The 18,495-nt window shown below is 37.0% G+C and overlaps 1 protein-coding gene across 1 annotated transcript in view; it reads left to right on the forward strand.

The window, feature by feature from the left end:
* HADHA (hydroxyacyl-CoA dehydrogenase trifunctional multienzyme complex subunit alpha) overlaps positions 1 to 18,495 on the forward strand; it is a 68,033-nt gene that overhangs the window by 26,620 nt on the left and 22,918 nt on the right. Inside the window, exons 8-12 of the mRNA XM_020983920.2 lie at positions 1,667 to 1,789; positions 2,166 to 2,284; positions 8,024 to 8,080; positions 9,143 to 9,252; positions 16,518 to 16,652. Coding sequence (XP_020839579.1) covers positions 1,667 to 1,789; positions 2,166 to 2,284; positions 8,024 to 8,080; positions 9,143 to 9,252; positions 16,518 to 16,652 — 544 coding nt within the window. The remainder of the gene's footprint in view (positions 1 to 1,666; positions 1,790 to 2,165; positions 2,285 to 8,023; positions 8,081 to 9,142; positions 9,253 to 16,517; positions 16,653 to 18,495) is intronic.

An 18,495-nucleotide genomic window follows, 5' to 3' on the forward strand; every position in this document is an offset into this window, starting at 1 on the left:
ACCTGTAGAAGCAAGGGACTATTATGGGAAAGCCCCATCTGGACCCCTCAGGGAATAAGCCATTTTGGACAGCAAGGTTATTTCATGTATGAGATTTACTCCTTTAAGCTCAGAATTTTATTATTTTAATCATTTTGAGTGAAAATCTTTCTAAAAATACATTGCACACTTCTCTGCCTCCTTAAATGGAAAATCAGAACTTTTCTTGTTATTAGAATATCATTTATCGTGCTGTGCTGTAATACAGTTACATTCTCAAACCGTTGATGCTTCTGAGGCTGTTTGACTCTCCACTAAGTGAACCTAAACTGTTGTGCTTTAGGGTTCTTCTAGCTGCTTTTCATAGTTCTTCTGTCTTGCTTGTGTCAGTGTGTTTGGTTCCAGGAGCCCAGTCTCATCTTTCATACCTACAACTTTTTCACAAATTCAGTATAATAGAAATAGAATGGAAATACAACCAGCATTTGCCCCAAGTCTTTCATAGAAGGTCAAATGCCTATGTTTGGTGACTTACATTATTTCAACATTCATTCAATGAGGATTTTGTTTTAATTTTTAGTTTATCATTGCCTTTTGCTTTTAATACCAAAGTTATTTCCCTTTGAGTCATTCCTCACATCAAATACCTCCTTAAAGAAAAACACTAAACAAAACTGACACAGTGACTTAAGTCTAATAGTATATACCATATTCTGCATTCCATAGTCTCCTACCTCTCTACTGAGAGAAGAGTGTTTCATTATCAGTTTTCAGTGAACTTTATCAACTACCTACAGCTTTCAGTGCACTATTCTAGGGAATGCAAAAAGTTGAGATAAGACAGAATTCCTGCCATCATCAAGTTTCTAGGTAAATAGGAGGATGAGACAAATGCAGGTATAATACAATATTACATTACAATGCTTTAGAGAGTTGCAATAAAAAAAAAGTCTTGGAGAAAGTCATAGTTGACTAAGAAATTACAAAGGGCTACAAATATGAGATGATGTTTGCTTTAAAAGGGTGGATGGGGGCATCTAGGTGGTACAGTGGATAGAGCTCTGGCCTTGGAGTCAGAACGATCTGAGTTCATGTCCAGCCTCAGACATTTACTAGCTGTGTGACCCTGGGCAAGTCACTTAACCCCAATTGCCTCACCAAAAAAAGAGAAGTAAAAAGGATGGATAGGAATTTAACTGCAGAAGTAAAAGAGGGGAGAGTATTCTAGGAATAAGGAACAGTGTTAACAAAGAATGGTGGGAGATTGTAGGTATACAGGTAACAGAGAGGATAGAGTGTATAGAAGGAAATAGATAAATCTGGAAAGGTGCAGTAAATAAAGCCAAGTTGTATAGGGCTTTAATTATCAGTCAAGTTGAGTGCTTTGAACTTTACCTGGTTGGTGTGAATGGATTTGCACTCCTTGCATTTCCCTTTTCTTGTAACATTTCAGAAGTCCATGTAACTTTTTTGGATCCTCTTCCTGTTAGAGGTGAAAATGAAAGATTTGACTTTAAGCAAAGTACACTATTGACAGATCTGATAAATGTATTAAAACAGTCTGAGGCTTTGTCATCTTATCTTGATAAGTTCTTAGTAAGATTGCTAAAATTGGTTCTCCTTCAGAGACTTGATCTATCATTTTGCGTGTACTAGTTATGTTTAACTGTTATGTTAATGTTTTCAGGACCAGGTGTGAAACTACCAGAAGAACGAACAGTTGAATACCTAGAAGAAGTAGCAGTCACTTTTGCAAAAGGACTGGCTGATAAGAAGATCTCTGGGAAGAAGGAAAAGGGGCTGGTTGATAGTGAGTATGTCTATTAGAGAAGTCAAAATCAGAGCTGCTACTCTGGGCCCTGAGCGTGAACAGCTGCCATTTTGGCATGGAAGAATTTATGCAGTAGTAATTAGTGAAGTCTTTGAGGAGTAGTTTTTACTTCTACTAACAAAAAAGGAGATTTAAGAGGGGTGAAAACTTAATTTTGAAGTTACATTATGTGCCTCACTCCATTTACTTTAAGTTTAATGTTAAATATAAACTGAAGTGTTGCTTGAATGTTAAAAAAAAAAAGACAGCTGTTCTGAACTACTGAGACTCTTATCATTTATAGAGGTTACAGAAAAAAACTGCTAAGAAAGTTTGGTTCTTCCCAGTTAAAGTCTGAAAACATTTTGCCTTGCAGAGTTAACAGGATATGCCATGACTTTTCCATTTGTGAGGCAACTGATCTACAAAAAAGTTGAAGAGAAAGTACAGAAACAAACCAAAGGTCTTTATCCAGCTCCTCTGAAAATAATTGATGTGAGTTTCTTATCCTACAAACATTTACTAAATGCCTGCTATGTATAACAGAAGTGTTAAACTTGATCGGGGCAGTCCTACGAAACTCCCCAGTGTAGCCAGAACTTGATTAAAATGTAAATTGGGGGACAGCTAGATAGAGCACTGGCCCTGGAGTCAGGAGGACCTGAGTTCAAATCTGGTCTGAGACACATAACCCTTACTATCTGTGTGACCCTGGTCAAGTCACTTAACCCCATTGCCTAGCCAAAAAAACAACAACAAACAAAATATAAATTGGGAAATATTTACCAAAATAAATAAAACTTTAATACAACATAGTGTTAATTTTTGGTTTTCTAAGTCAATATGCAGCCATAGAGATCCCTTTCAATTTGAGTTTGACACCACTGATGTACAAAATAGTGGAGATACAAAGACAAAGCAGTCCTTGCCTTCAAGAAACCCATCTTCTGCTGGGGGTCTACAACGCATACATCATTGGCTTTCAGATTGTGTACTACAGCACAGTTTCTCTAGGTGTGCCACAAATTGTTTGGAACTTACACTTGCAAATTGCATGTACATGCATGAATTTCCAGACACTCATCTAGATTGCCAGCTTAACAGGATTCCTCACAGCCAAAAAGTTCATGCAGTGCCATAAACAAAAAAAGTTTGAGAACCACTGATGTGCCCAGATAAGTAAGTGCAAAGTATTTCAAAGTATAATACTATCTCTGTTGTATTATAGTTTTATTTATTTTGTTAAACATTTCCCAATTTACTAGTAATTGGGTGGGTGGAGAGGAAATTAGGAAAGTGGATAATTTTCATCTAAGCTGTGCTTAGAAGGAAGTTGGAGATCTGAAAGGGATAGGTAAAGAGGGCATACATTCCAGGAATGGGAGACCTCCTGACATAGAAGATAGAATGTGATGTATGCCGACAAGAGCTTGCTGTCTGCTTTGACTGGGACAGAAAGTGTGAGAAGGGGAGTAATATGATATAAAACTGAACAGTAGGTGGGCTCCATATTGTAGAGGATTCTAAATGCCAGGCTGAAAATGTTGCTCTTAGTCATAGAGATCATAAGAAACCACTGAAGTTCTTTGACTAGGAGTGTAACATTATTGGAACTGTGTTTTAGGAATATCAGTTTGGTGTCTATGTCGAAGATTAATTGGAGAAAGTAGAAACTAGAAGCAGGAAGACTAGTTAGGCTTTTTCAGTAGTCTTGGCTAGAGGTGATAAAGAAATCAGCAAGACTTGGCAACCAATTGGATATGAGGGTAACAGAGAGAGAAAGTCAAGGATGTCTCTCATGGTTATGAACATGGGTGACTGGCAGGATGAAGCATGAAAAGGGAATCAGTTTTGAGGAAAATATCCCCGTTTCCCTGCCTATTATCAAGCTATCTAGGAAGGAAAGGAGTAAATATTTGTGTAGAGCCTTCTTTACTATATATATTATACTGCCAGATCCTGTGCTAAGCCCTTTTTACAAATATCTCATTTGGTCCTTACAAGAACCTTCTGAGATAAGTGCTGTTATTGTCAATTGAGGAAGCTGAGGCAGACAGAGGTTAAGTGACTTGCCTCAGGTCATACAGCTAGTAAATGTCTGCAGCCACATTTGAACTCAGTCTTCCTGACTCCAGGCTCAGCACTCTGTCTACCTAGCTGCTTCTAAGGGGTTATAGATTTTTAAAAATGAAAGTCAAAGTGATGAAAAAGTTTGTTTTGTCAGATTTAAAAGAATACCTTTAAGGGTTAATAAGTCATACTTCTGAATTAATGGGACCAGAGTTACTGATTATCATCGTAGAATTGCACACTTGGAGAGGGTTTCAACAACCATTTGGTCCAAGTTATATCCAGAAAAAATATCCATTATCATAGCCCCTGCTTGAAGACCTTCAAGGAAGAGGGAACTCATCACCTCTCAAGGTATCCTATTCCACTTGTGAGCAACTCTGATTGTTGAAAGTTCCCTGGCACTAAGCTTAAAGTTCCCTCCAAAACTTCCATCCATTGGTATTGATTCTGCTTCTCTAGGACCAAGCAGAACAAATTGAATCTCTCTTCCATATTACAGCCATTCAAATACTTGAACACAGAAATCACGTCCTGTTACTCTCCCCCCTGTATAGCTCCTCCCTTCTTTAGGCCACACATCCCTGATTATTTCACCTCATCCTTTTATCATATGGAGTCATCTTCACTATCCTAGCAGCCTTTCTCTGGATACTTTGTGACTTATCAATATCCTCCTAAACTGTAGCTCTCAGAATTGAACTTTGTACTCCAGGTGTGGTCTGACCAGGGTGTAGGAGATTTCACCTCAATGCAACCCAATCTTACATTACCTTTTTTGCCTGCCACATTACACTACTGATTTATTAAGTTATTATATCTGCCAAAGCTCAGATCTTTTTCAGACAAACTGCTTTAAAATCATACCTCCCCAATCCTGTACTTGTGGGGGTTTTTTGTCCCCAAGTTTAAGACTTTAAAATGATAATTGTTGAATATCATCTTATTAGACCCAGCACAAAGTTCGGAACTGTCATGATCTTTCTGGATCTTAAATCTATTATTTAGTGTGTTAACTGGCTCTCCTAGTTTTTTGTCATCTGCTAATATGTTGGCCATATCATTGCTATCTTTATCCAAGTCATTGCTAAGAATGTTAGATAGCATGGAACCAAGCACAGATGTCTGGCACTCCATGAACTATCTCGTGACAAGTTGACACAGATTTACTTTGTTAAAATCAAGGTAAACTCTATTTACAGCATTTCCATGATCTACCAGTTTAGTAACATTGTCAAAAAACAAAGTGAAGTTAGCTGGGCATGATCATCTGTTTGTCATTAAATATGTATGTTTGTTTTTACATCAGTCATGTTTTTCAATATGTCCCCCCACTCCCAAAGGGCATCTCTTATGACAAAGAATTTTTTTAAATGGAGGGGGAAAAACCAGTTTATTCTGTCACATAATATTATGTTCCATACACAGTTTCCCAACTCTACAAAAAGCAGAAGGCTGCGTTCTCATTTTAGAGCCAAACTTGGTCTGTTTGTTTAATCATTTCATAGTTGGTAGGCGTCTATTTTGTTTTCAGTTCTTGCTGCTCCAAAACTTGCTGCTATAAATATTTTGGTATATATGGGATCTTTCTTTTTATCACTGACCCCTCAGGGAATATGTCTCTAGCAGTAGAGTCTCTTGGTATGGACATTTTAGTCACTTTTCTCAGCATGGTTCCAAATTGCTTTCCAGAACTGTTATACAAATTTATAGTTCCACAAGCTTCATATTAGCCTTCCTCTTTTTCCACAAGTACCATACCATTGACTATTCTCATCTTTTCTCATCTTGCCAGTTTGCTGGATATAAGGTGAAATTTTTAAAAAAATTTACATTTTTCTTATTAGTGAATTAGAATATTCTTTCATATGGCTGTTAATGGTTTGCAATTCTATTAAGAACTATTTGTTCATATCCTTTGGCTACTTATCCATTGGTATGATCTGTTCTGGATGAAGCAACACTGTTCCTTTTTTAATGACCACTTCCATATCTGTATGTTCACCAGCCAGATATTTAAGAATCCATTCTAGAATTTTCCCAGCAGTCAAAAACAGTAGTTTGTAGTTTGCTGACTCAGTGGTCTGTAGTTTGCAGACTTCCCTTTTCTGTCATTGGGACATTTGTCCTCGAGATTTTTGCAATGATTCTCTGGGATCCCTGATAGCAGCTCAGCTGCAGTGCTTTTAGTACCTGAGGACGTAATTCTCTGTGCGATTCTGTGATTCCTGTACAGTATCCTTGACAATTGACCTGAATCTAACCTCTAAAGATCTCTAGGGATGGGGATTATCTTCTGAGGCAGCCTAATTCACTTTTTTTCTGTTTTTTCTTTTTTTGTGAGACAATCGGTGTTCAGTGACTTGCTCAGGGTCACACAGCTGGTAAGTGTCAAGTGTCTGAGGCCAGATTTGAACTCAGGTCCCCCTGACTCCAAGGCTGAGCTTTATCCACTGCACTGCCTGGCTGCCCCAGCCTAATTCACTTTTTGAGCAGCTAGTTATTAGGAATTTTTTCCCCCTTTTTTTGAGCATCAAATCTTTTCTTATGCAATTTTTACAAACCATTGCTTCTAGTTCTGTTCTCTAGAGCCAGGCTTTCACATGACAGCACTTCGTATATATGAAGGTAACTATCATGAACACTTCCTCCCATTCTTTTCTTTACCTCAGTTTTTCTCCATCTATGTGAAAATCAGAATAATAATATTTGTTTACCACTGCTCGGTCTGTATCCCAAAGAGATAAAAGAAAAAGGGAAAGGACAGAAATGTTTATAACACCTTTTTGTGGTTGGCAAAGAATTGGCATTTGAGGGGATGGCTGGAACAAGTTGTGGCATATGATTGAGATGGAACACTATTGTGCTGTAAGAGAGGAGAAGGGAGATGGTTTCGGAAAAACCTGAGAAGACCTATATGAATTGATATAAAGTATAGTGAGGAGAACCAAAAAGAGCATTGTACACAGTTACAGCAATATTGTAACCTGTGAAAGACTTAACACTTTGATCAATACAGTAATCCAAGACAGTTTCAAAGAACTCATGATGAAAAATACTGTTCATCTCCTGATGAAGCCTGAGTGCAAATTGAAGTCTAATTTTTTTACTTGCTTTTTTTCTTGCTTTTTTTTTTTTGCAACATGGCTAGTAATAGAAATATGTTCTGCATGATTTTACATATAATTGATATATTTCTTGCCTTCTCAATAGAAAGTCTGGAGAAAGGAGAGAATTTGGAACTCAAAAAAATTTTATATGAATTTTAAAACAAATAATAAATTTTTAGAAAATAACAGTATTTCCATGTTTCTACTTCATTCTATTATTTTGGTGTACATGAGATGATATATGGTAAGTTATTTTGAGTTCATTAAGAAAATGCTACATAAATTTATGGCATCAAGTTAAACCCTTCAGTCAGTAAAGACAGTGGTAAAGAGAGAGAGAAAATTGATTCATCACTTTATGGACTTCAGCTAATCAGTTGAAAAAATTGTTAAACCTAAGGTTCTTTGTTAGGTATTATAGAAGATATAAGAAGTTTTAAGGTAGAAAAGACATGAACTTTTTTTAAAAGAGTATTTAATTTTTCCCAATTACATGTAAAATCAATTTTTAACATTCATTTTTTATAAAATTTTGAGTTCCAAATTTTCTTCCCCCTGTACCTTCCCCCCTCCCTAAGATGGGAAGCAATTTGATATAGGTCATATATTGCAATCATGTAAAACCTATTTCTGTATTAGGAAAAGACATAAACTTTTAAAAAGTTAATTAACAATAGAAGAAATAACACAGAATATTCTGATGTACTCAGATCACTGAAACAGAAGCACAATTACATGCTACTATTGAATAAGAACTGAAAACAGAAGTCTGAGCCTACTGTTCTTTTGGTTATTCTTAGGTGTAAGTAGAAACTTAAGAAGTGGAAAGAATCATTAAATACCATGCATTCTTTCCTTACTTAAGCCCTGGTTTAAGGCTTCCCAGTGTGGGCAGAGGCCATCTTACCACATGGGCTATGACATAATCAGGTGGTAGCTTCAGAGAGTTCACACTTTCATTCAGTTTTATTATACCTTAAATTTTTATTTTATTTCATTTTTGTAACACTTTAAAATTGTAACACTGAATAAGTGCTACTATTATATCTTTTAGGTGGTGAAGACTGGAATTGAACATGGGAGTGAAGCTGGCTACCTCTCTGAATCCCAGGTAAAAGCAAATATGTAGAACTATTCCTTCTTCCTGTCCATTTAGGAAACTCCACTTCTTAATAATTGTGGTTCAGTATAAAGCCAAGGAAACACACTATGCATGAGCTCAGTAGGTTGTTTGTTTCTTTCCAACTGTTAACATATTAATTCATGTCTTTGGGTACCCTTCTACTACGTAGTAGGTGGCTTAGGTGTTTAAAGATTTGGAATGTTGGAAGGTAGGAAGTCAACATTGCTTTCTAATCGCAATACAAAATTCATTTACAATATCAATAGCAAAAACCATAGCAGTTACAAGAAAAGCAGCAGGAAAATTACATATAAGAATTACTCATTGTAAAAAATAGTAGTTCCCAACTTATTTGATAAAAAACTTTTAGATCTACGGAATTATTACAGGTGTTCTGCGCATCTGTGTGCATCAAACATTGACATTTTGAGTCACCTGAACCTGTTATTTCCTTGGTATGGGAAATTCCCTCTACAAATACAGATAAGCAAATATTTTGCACATTGTGATTTTTTTTAGTGGCACTTGGAGGCACTGAAAAGTTGTTAGACTTACCCTGGTCTTTGTAACTGAGTCCAGTTCTCTAACCACTAATTCATCCTGCCTCTTGATTGAGAAGTTACTGTGAAATTAACACAAAGTTACTATGAATTCAATAATACTTTTTTATGAATTTTTATTTGATTAACCAATAGATACTAATAGTACAACTCTTATCATAGAGACTCATGACATTGTTGACATTTTTAAAATGTCTTCATATTTAAAAAGTTAAGAACTAATGGTATGGGGGCAGCTAGGTGGCACAATGGATAGATCACTGGCCCTGGGGAGTCAGGAGGACCTGAGTTTAAATCTGGCCTCAGACACTTGACACTAGCTGTGTGATCCTGGGCAAGTCACTTAACCCCAGTTGCCTCACCAAAAAACAAACAAAAAAAACACTAATGGTATGTAATTCAGTGTAGTCAAATCAAAGAACAAATCATTTCTGATCAACAGAATCCATATAACCTAAATATATTCCTTTTCGTTTCCTTCACTTTTTAGAAATTTGGTGAACTTGCGATGACTAGAGAATGTAAGGCTTTAATTGGTCTCTACAATGGTCAGGTTCTTTGCAAGAAGAATAAATTTGGAGCTCCACAGAAGCCTGTTACGTGAGTCAGACCCTAGACTGGCAAAGATACAAAATTGTGTAGGGAGCAACAACTCTGTAGTGAATTCTTGGTTTTTAATGCTTTCTTTGCCTTTTTCCTCTATTCCTACTAAAACTATTGGCTTTAAATTGCTGTTCTTTCTTGGTTTTTGTTGTTTTTTTTCATACCTTTCTTATTACTTCTGCAAAGGCCCTTCCTTGTCTACAGTTTCACTGGATATAGGAATCTTCAAAAAATATGGTCTGTAGCATGCCTTCCTCTTTTCTCCCTATGTCATACATACCTACATACATTCTTACATAGTCTGTATATCTATGTACTTATGTACACATTCACATGTGTTCCGCTTAATGAGCCTATCCTCTCTGTGTGCCATTTAAAACAAAACAAAAAATTATAAAAGCCTAGTTGCACTCAGATATTGAGTTCAAATTCTCTGAGTTCATAATCTAAAACCGATACATTTTTTTCTATACCTATACTCTCCTCAGCCATTCAGTTCTGTGTGCTTCCCAAATGTCTTACTTTCAGATCCTCTGCCTTGAGAGTATATCAGCTAAAGAGGAAGACAAACTAATGTTTGTGAAAAATATATATATATATAAGTTGTAAAAAATTTTCAAACTGGCTAAGACTTAAAAGATCCTAGCAAACAGGACCTGTTTCAAAATAGAATATACAGCTTTGATCCACACAAAAATTAAGTCTTCTCATTATACTCAGCAATTGATAATTTAGTAATTACAAGACCAGAAAAAATCTTGTCATATAAAGATTAGTATTCATATTCATACTACATAATCTGTTCTGTGACTATTTCCTTTTCAGTTTATCATTTATTCCAGTTTGGAAAGACAATGTAGTATAGTTCAGAGACTACTCGATTTAGAATTATAGGTCCTGGGTTTGAGTTATAACTTTGCTACTTACCTGTGTAGCCTTGGGCAAGAAACTTAACTTCTCTTTGGTTTTACTTTCCTCCTTTGTAAAATGAGGGGGTTAGATTAGATGAGGTATCTCTAAGGTCCTTTTAACCCTAAATAGTCCCCTGGGTCTGAGCTTCCAGAGAAAAAGCCCTTTTAGAAAGTCAGAAATATGGCTTATTGAAAAACTTTATGCCTTCTAAAATGTTGAGAATTTGTATGCTCCTTGAGAACCAAATGCAAACAAGCTTTCTCATTAGCAGAGAAATTTATCTTGGTAATTGCCACAGTTTTTAATGCCCCTTAACATTTAACTACATTTCAAGGATAAAAAAGGATGATAAGAAGATGCATTTTAGGGGGGTAATGCAGCTGGATAGATAGAGTAAAGCCTGTATTTTGCTTAAGTCAGACAGAGATTGAGGAACAGTTAAATAAATTCTGGTACCTAAACATAATGGAATATAACTCACATAAGAAATAATAAATATGAAGACTACAGAGAAGCATGAAAGATTTATATAAACTGATACAGAATTCATTAAGCAGAATCAGAAAAAAACAATATACACAATGATTATAGCAATTAGATGGAAGAAACAGAAAGAAACTGATAATGACCAAATTTGGCTCCAAAGAGATAAGAAAATGGATTCTTCCACCTGTCTTTGCAGAGGTGAAAAATGGCATATTCTGTTACACTAAGTTGATGTATTGGTTGATTTTAATGAAATGCAATTTTTTCCTTATTTCATATAAGTAATGATTCTATGAGTAGAGTAGGAGGACAGATATATTTGGAAATTATATCAATAAAAAAATTTTAGGTAGAGGAGGTTTTGCTTGACATGATAGGCAGTTGTGAACCCATTATATGTTCTTGATCAGGGGGAGGACATAATGAAGGCCATCGTATTAATAAGATTAATTTGACAATGACAGGGAGCTTTAATTGGAAAGGAAGACCAGTAAGGATTCTCTTGTAATAATTCAGGTTTGAAATGATGAGAGCCTGTACTGGGTTTCATTGGGAATGGAAAAGGGGAAATTTTCATAGAAATTTTTATTGACCACCAAATGTTACATTTAGAACATTTTTAAAAGTCCATGAAATAAGGAAAAATATACTGTCCGTAACACTGTTACTTGGAGATACATTACCAGGGGGAGGGAACCTTATCGGTACTGTTATTCTCAATCAGCAAAGATGTATTAGGCACCTACTATGTGCCGGGCATTAGAGATACAAGTGCAAAGAATGGAAGAATCCCTACTTTCAATGATCCTGTATTCTAATGGGGAAGACAAGAAGTATATATAAAAAGATATACCACATAAATATAAAATTAATAAATAGTTATGTGTGTGTGACATGTTATGTATATATGTACATTGCATATACATGTATATAAATATATGTTTATACACATACAAAGTAGTTTAATACAGGGTACATGAAGGGCAGTAACAGTTGGGAAAGTCAGGAAAGGCTTCATGCAGAATATGGGTGTCTTGAAGAAGAGGGACTCTGAGGCAGAGGCAAAGAGATTGTGCATTCTAGGCATTGAAGTGGCCAATATAAAGGCCTAAATACAAAAGCTAGAGTGTCATGAGTGAGCAGCATAAAGAAAACCAGTATTATGTGGGTTACAGAGTGAAAGGGCAGAAGGAATACTTTCCAATGAGACTGAAGAGGTAGGATGGTGCCAGGTTATGCCAGGCATTAGAAGTGAAACAGGTGTTTATATTTCATTAGAGAGAAAATAGGATGCCATCAGAGTTGATTAAGTAGGGTCAGATCTGTGATTAAGGAAAATTACTCTGTCAGCAGTATGTGGAATGGACTGAAGTGGTAAGAGACTGGAGGCAGGAAACCAGTTAGGAGTCTGTTGCAATAATCTAGACAAGAGGTCGTGAGGATCTGAACTAAGGTGTAGTTTTGTAAATAGAAAGGGTCAGATGCAAATAATATTGTGAAGGGAGAATGAAGGCTCCAGGATGATACTGAAATTATGAACCTGATACAGTTGAACGATGGTGGACTTTGACAGGAAAGGGAAACTTTGGCAGTTTAAAGAGAAAGATGAGTTCAGTTTTAGACATGTTCAGTTTAAGATGTCTCTGAGATAACCAGTTTGAAATATCCAATAGACAGTTGGTATTATTCATCTGTGAAATTCAGGGGAGACCCAGGGGCTGGAGGTATAAATCTGGGAGTCATCAGCATAGAGATGGCTGGTTAAACCTATGAGCTGATGAGGTTAGCAAGAAAGAATATAGAGGAAAGGTTGCTAATCTTTTCTATGTCATAGACTCCTTTTGCTGTCTGAAACCTGTGGAACCCTCCTCAGAATAATTTTTTAAAAGTTGATCATTGAAAGAAATGCTAAATGTCAGTTACAAGTTAGTAGAAATATATAATTTTTTTCCCACGTAAGTTCAGTGACACCCTGAAATCTATGCACAGATCCGTTGGTGGTTCCATGGACCCCAGAGTTAAGAACCACTGGTGTGGAAGAACTAGGTAGAATCTTGAGTAATTCACAAAATTAAGGCTTTAATGTTAATATTGAGCCATCAAAGGAGGCTGAGAAGGAGCCATCAGACCAGTAGGAGGCAAACCAGGAGAGAGCGGTCTCAAGAAAACCCAGAGAGGAGAGAATGCCCAGGAGGAGTGGTCAGCAGGGTCAAATGTAGCAGATATTTCAAGAATGATTAGAACTTGTGAAGAGACTATCAGATTTGGCAGTTAGGAGACTACTTGTAACTTTGGAGAGAATAGTTTTAATTGAGTGATGAGGTCAGAAGCCAGAGGACAAAGGGTGGAAGAGTGAGTGAGAGGGGAGAGAGTACAGGAAGCAAGTGTAGAAAACTTGTACAAACAGTTTGACTGAGAAAAGGAGGTTAGGTACAGGACAATAGCTTGTGGGTCTAGTGAAAGGTTTTTTTTTTTAAGGATAGGGGAAATTGGGGCCTTTTTGAAGACAGGAAAAGAACCAGTTGATAGAGAGAGGACGACGATTCGAGAAAGAGAAATGATTGAGGATGCAATCTGCTGGAGAAGACAGAAGGGAATCTAGTGTACATATGGAGGGGTTGGCCTTGGCAAGGACAAGGGACACTTTTTTGTCAGAGATTAGAGGAAAGCAGAAAAGTGATAAAGTCAGGGGCTTTTCAGATGAGAGAAGAGGGAGATCATATTGGATGGCCTTAATTTTTTCAATTAAATAGAGGCATTGTCCTCAGCTGAGAGAGAGGGGATGAGGGTTGTGCAGGACTTCAGAAAAGAAGAGAAAATTTGGAGTAGCTGCTGTGGGCGGTAAAATAGGAAATCAGTTAGGGAGGAAAAAAAGGACCGCCTTACTGCAGTGAGTGCTCAATTGAGGTGGGATAATATGAATTTGTAATGTCTCCAGTCAGCACAGTTGAGGGATTTTCTCCAACTTTTATTGGCTGCTTGTGAATAGAAATGGAGGAGGTAAATGATGGGAGTAATTCGGGGCTAAGCTCTAGAAAAGCAGCAGTAAGACAAAGGGGCAAGGGATTCAAGAGTAGAGGACAGTATAGAGTTGAAATAGCTAACTGTTGGGTTGCCACTGGCGAGGTTGTGATCAAATAGATTGGGGGTATGCCGATTTCTAATTCGAGAAGCGGAATGCTTCCTGTAATGTCAAGATCTAGTGTGTGACCGTCCCTGTGTGTTGCTGATGTGGAGTCTGGTACTTAAAGGACTCTAAGGAAATAGGAGGTTAGGGAGTTTAAGAGACCATTTACATAAATATTAATCTCCTAGCATGAGAGAAAAAGAGAGGAAGATGATGACCCAGACGTCGAACTCCATGAGGAAGGAGGAATGACTTGAGGGTTAACATAGTATAGCTACAATAATATTGATTGAGTAGAGGATATTAATTGTGTGCATTTCAAAAGAGGAAAGGTTATTGTGTGAAGCAGGCAAAGGGAGAGTCTGAAAGTAACAGCGAGTATTCCAATTCCCTCTCCAGAACCAGTGCAATAATAGATGGTCAGAGTGATTAGAGAAGGAACACCTAGTGTAGTAGAGGATAACCAGGAGATGAAGTGTTATCAGAGGTGAGCTAGATCTCTGTGAGGTCTAAGACATGGATAAAATGTGGAAGAAAGAGGTCTACAATGAAGGGCAATTTGTTCAGTATGGAACAGAAATTCTAGAGAGCACAGTATGAAGGGTGGGCAGGGTTAGACTGGGCCTCGGTTGAGGAGGATGGGGATGAGACAAATGAGGAGACAGGAGACAGTTTTCTGCTGAATGATTGATGATTAATTATTACAGGGATAGAGAGAGAAGTAGATGCCATAGGGATAATAGTGGGTGATAGATGAAACACTGTCTCCAAGGAGTACAGCAGAGAAAGTTGAGCAGGATTTAGTCTGTTCTTCACCTGGGAGGCTATAGTCAGGAGGGAAGGGTGAAACATCCAGAGGATGGTGGGAGGTAGTCCCCTGGCTAGGTACCTTGGGCAGGTGACTTAACCTCTCCTTGGCTTTAGTTTTCTCATACGTAAAATCAGGGGTTGGAGTAAATGACTTAGTCATGTGAACACTACCAGTCTCTGCTTGACAGTCAGGCCTAGGCCTGGTTTCAGCCTAGATCTGCCAGGTACGCGTATCTCTACTCTCCTCTGATGTAGGCTGCTGAAATCAGAAGGCATACAAAGAACTTATAGCTAAATGAAAAGATAGCTTGAGGAAGTAGATAAAGGAATTGGTGGTTAGTTTTATTATGGGTTCAAAGACAACAAGAAACATCATTTCGTGAAATTCTTATGTGTATTACCTTGTGGGGTGCGAAAGCATCATGAAGGTATTTGCAATTTATATGTTAACTTTTGTTAGAGAGGATGAAATAGAGAACTCAAGTACCTCCCCTCCAAAGGTCAGCATTGCATTGGTGCTCAGTGACTGAAGCACTGAAGACAGGCTTTAGGGGAAGACAGCAAAAACATAGTACAGAATTAGGAAATGAAAGAGACCGGTATTTTGTTGAATCCTCCCACTTATGCAGATACTTTTTTCTAGAAGTTTGGAAAGGCAAAAGATGTGGTAAACACCAAGCGGCATTACAAAATATAAAATTGACTATATTTTAACAGATGTGGAACTAATTTCGGAGTCAGCTGTTTTTATCAGTCCATCCTTTAAAGGAAAGGTCAAAATGACCAAGTACAAAAGACAAAAATGAAAAGACACCATTAGAGCTCCAACCTGACTTATTCAAGCAGACTTTGATGCCAAAAATGAGTAATAAAAAAAAACCATTGCCATTGATTTCCATTATTTCCTATTGAAGTTTGATATAAAGCATTTACCACAAGGAGGCCAACTAAGCCCAGAAACTGTCTCACTTAGTAAATATTTGATCTGCTAGTCAAGCAGAAAGAAGTGTCATCCAAGTACAATGCCAGTTTGAGCTATAGATTCATTTGAGAAAAGTTACAGAGCAGTGTTGGAAGATGAGGCACGCCCAATGAAACAGCCAAAAGCTGATTGAGTAGAAACAAGTCTGAAGAAGCTTGGCTGGAGGCCCAGTCATGCTATATTATCCCTAGAGGCCTAGACCATTTCTACATAAATCTGGGCAGAGATTATCAAATAGATGAAAAATGGAACAGATCTGCCAATAATTTCATTACCTTTGACATTGGAACCTATCAGGTTTGAATTCTTTTACCTTAATACCCAGTGTATAGTATAAAGACTTAGAAATGTCACTAAAGAAGACAAAGATTTGAAGAGCAGTCGGAGAAACCGGAGCATACACAGATCTCTGCTGGAAGTGATTCAGTTTTGAAAGTATTGGAGAATTGAAGCAGAGGGGGGAAACTGATGCAGGGTGAAGGAAGCTGAATCAGAAAATCAATATTTACAGTTACTAAAATAATATGAACAAATAGAACACTAAACTGAAACCAAGCACTGAATAAGTGTGATAACCAGTCTTAGCCACTTGTTTGTATTCAACAGTTTCTCAGTTGGTTACAATGAAAATCCATTTCTTCCTGATTATCACAATTGAACCCAAAATCATTTTTCTTGCATGGTATTGTTCTTATGTCTGTATTTCATGTTTATTTTTGAGAATTTATTAATTTAAGTAAAATTTTTAAATGTAAGAATTTACCAGTCATTAAAAATATATTTACAGGTATACTTAATTGTATGAACAAATAAGTCACTTAATTTTTGTTCTTGCTTTATTTAGCTCCCAGCTTGCCTATTAGCTAAGATACCTATCTTATGAATTATGTTTGAAGTAAACAAAAGTTGAGATTGGCAGTTCAAATCACTGTCCTCTTGTCTTAGGCAGCTATCTATTCTTGGAGCTGGGCTTATGGGAGCTGGCATTGCCCAAGTTTCTGTGGATAAAGGGCTAAAGACCATACTCAAAGATACTTCAGTCGCGGGGTTAGGACGAGGACAGCAGCAAATTTTCAAAGGGTAAGTCTAAACAATATAGGCTTGTGACTGTCTGCATTGTCTTGCCTGAAAAAAAATTAATTTCTGTATGGGGAAAAAAGAAACTCCTCATTTTCCAGTATCTTATTTACCTGAATTTAGTTCATAGAAAATATGATAACTACATAATTAACCCAAATTCTCTTTGACTTTTAGTAATATTACCTCTTTTCTTTTACCTCGTTATGTTAGGAATGGTGATATGATTTTGCTGTCTGCCAAAAGGAGAAATTGTTATGTCTATATTGTCTATCTTAGCTACTCATTTTCAAAAATACCACTTACCTTTCCCTTTAGCATCAGACTCTAAGATCATTAGTTCTAATTGGACTGCTATGAGAATGGTACAGTGTTAATAGGGTAAGGCTATGTATTCCTTCTAGCTTACATTATATATTTGTGGAGAAAAAAACCACTCAGAGATGAAATAATACAATAAGGATGGGGCTATGTTTGGATTTCGTGGACCCAAGATTTTCTAGGCTAGTATTTAAGCTCTATAGAGTGGTAGAACGACAGTTGTAGTATCTGAAATATCACTGAATAGACATTTATTCCAGGATTTAAGAGCTGCCATTATTGCATTATCTCAGAAATTAATGATTCCCTTCATGTAGAGTGCAAAATAATTGGGCACGGACATTTTGCAAATCTCAAAACACAGAGCTTGTTCTGTTCCTCCTGGACAAGCAGTCCACATTTATGTGATTAAGAACATAGTCCTTAACTAAGTGAATTGTTATTTTAATTAAAAATAACAAGTGAGTTTAATATTCATTTATAGCTAAGAAACTTATGTATTGCTGTTATTGCTCTTAACAAGCTTACACTTGGTGGCAGAGTATGTTTTCTACCAAATATTGGCAGATGAAGAGTTGAAGGAAAGAACCTTAGACCTAGATTTAGGACATATACATTCTAGGCCTAGTTTTCTCGGTATCTGGCTACGTTACCCCAGGAAGAACACCTCCCTCCTGTGGACCTCAGTTTCCCTACCTATAAAGTGATAGGGTTGATTGAGACAATTTCCAAGGTCCCTTTTGGTCTAAATCCCATGAACTTTTAAGTTCTCTGAAATGAGAACTTTGCCATGGGATCATCTTTCAGGTCCTACTTATTCTTGATCTAGTTTTTAATTCTTACATACAGCTATAAAATTGTTGTGTACGGTCACCCTTACATCCTACTTTCCTTGAGACAAAACTGCCTCTGTCACCTACAAGTTTTCCTTCTCTTCTCTGACCCATTAGCTTTCCTCTAGTGCAGTGTTGCTAGCTCTGTTTATTCAGGTATCCTTGTCCTCTCTTGGAAGCAGGTCTTTACTAATTGGGACAGTGTGAGGATTAAGATTATAGCAACTAGTGGTTTTTTTACACTTGGGCAGCCTTTCCCTCTTAGCAAGACGTTACACGAAAAAGCATTTTAGAACTGTTGAGATTTGAACCCTGCCTGAGACCTCAATTAACAGTTTAACGAGCTAGCTTTCAGAGCTTAAGTTTACACCTGGTCCAGTGAATTAGAAAAGGGGCTTCAGTTGGTCTCTTTATTAAAATGAAGAAGTAGGTTCGATGGAAAGAATGCTAAAATTGGAGTCATAGCACATGGATTCGTTTCACTTAACTTCTTTGGGTTTCAGTTTAAAATGAAGTTAGACTTGACAAGAGATCTTGAAGATCTCTACTAGCTCTAAATCTGATCCTATAAAAATCCTTTGCTAGGAAAGTTGGGTCAGCCAAGTAGGTTTACTGTCTTCTTTGGAAGAATAAAGCAGAGTCCATGGAAGTATTAGCATTAAAGCAGAAATATATATTCAGCTCCTTGAAAC

Source organism: Phascolarctos cinereus, unplaced genomic scaffold (assembly GCF_003287225.1).
Source record: "Phascolarctos cinereus isolate Bilbo 61053 unplaced genomic scaffold, phaCin_HiC Scaffold_2;HRSCAF=192, whole genome shotgun sequence".
In the NCBI taxonomy this organism is placed as follows: domain Eukaryota; kingdom Metazoa; phylum Chordata; class Mammalia; order Diprotodontia; family Phascolarctidae; genus Phascolarctos; species Phascolarctos cinereus.